At 58.5% G+C, this 744-nt stretch overlaps 1 protein-coding gene across 1 annotated transcript; it reads right to left on the reverse strand.

Moving 5' to 3' along the window:
• Positions 1-45: 45 nt before the first annotated feature.
• Positions 46-739, reverse strand: LOC104079265 (exostosin-1c-like; the record flags this gene model as incomplete). The annotated part of the gene is made up of 1 exon (XM_009581244.1): positions 46-739. A coding segment is annotated over one exon (694 nt), but the record flags the coding sequence as incomplete, so codon positions are not given.
• Positions 740-744: the final 5 nt, after the last annotated feature.

Genomic DNA, 744 nt, shown 5'->3' on the forward strand with positions numbered 1-744 from the left:
GGGATGTCCCCCCCAGCAGACCCCCTTTCCCACCCCATCTCCAACTCACTTTTCGTAGTCGACGTTATCCTTGTCGCAGCGCGTGTCCTTGTGCTTCTCCCAATCCTTGCCGTGCTTGCAGGTGGTGAGCGAGATGATGTCCTTCCCGTTGTGGATGTGGTGCAGCGCGTTCCTGGTGCCGGAGCCGATGCCGGTCAGGTACCGCTTCCCCTTGAACACCAACAAGTATTTCTTTTTCGGATGGATCGAGTCCTGATACAACCATCCCCTCTCCCCGCCGCGCTGCGGGTGGTCCTTGGAGAAGAGAGGGATGGAGATGTCGAAGCCGGGCCTGAAGGTCTCGGTGTAGAAGCTGGCTTTGGCCAGGATGGCCTGGCCGATGTCAAAGCCCAGGTCCTCGGTGTAATTGGGCCAGGTACCCGAGTAGAGGTTGAAGATGAGGTGGTTACGGCCGCCATTCCAGAGCGGGAAGCTGCGGATTTTCTCATCGACGTTACGGACGTATCGACCAGAGAGATGGTCGCGGTCCAGCGTGTCGATGCTGAGGATGAAGAGGCAGGCTTCCTCGGGGTTCGGGGTGTAGTAGCGAGAGCGCTCGATGGAGGTGAGGATTTTGTCGTAACTCTCCGAGAGGGGCTGGTCCCTCTCCCGGGGGTAGGTGAAGACTTTGAAGCCGTGCTTCTCGCACCTGGAGAAGTCGAAGCAGGTTTCCATCCGACATCTGCTGTTCTTGTAGACGCTCAG

The sequence above is a fragment of the Fulmarus glacialis genome, unplaced genomic scaffold (genome assembly GCF_000690835.1).
Source record: "Fulmarus glacialis isolate BGI_N327 unplaced genomic scaffold, ASM69083v1 scaffold32377, whole genome shotgun sequence".
NCBI lineage: Eukaryota > Metazoa > Chordata > Aves > Procellariiformes > Procellariidae > Fulmarus > Fulmarus glacialis.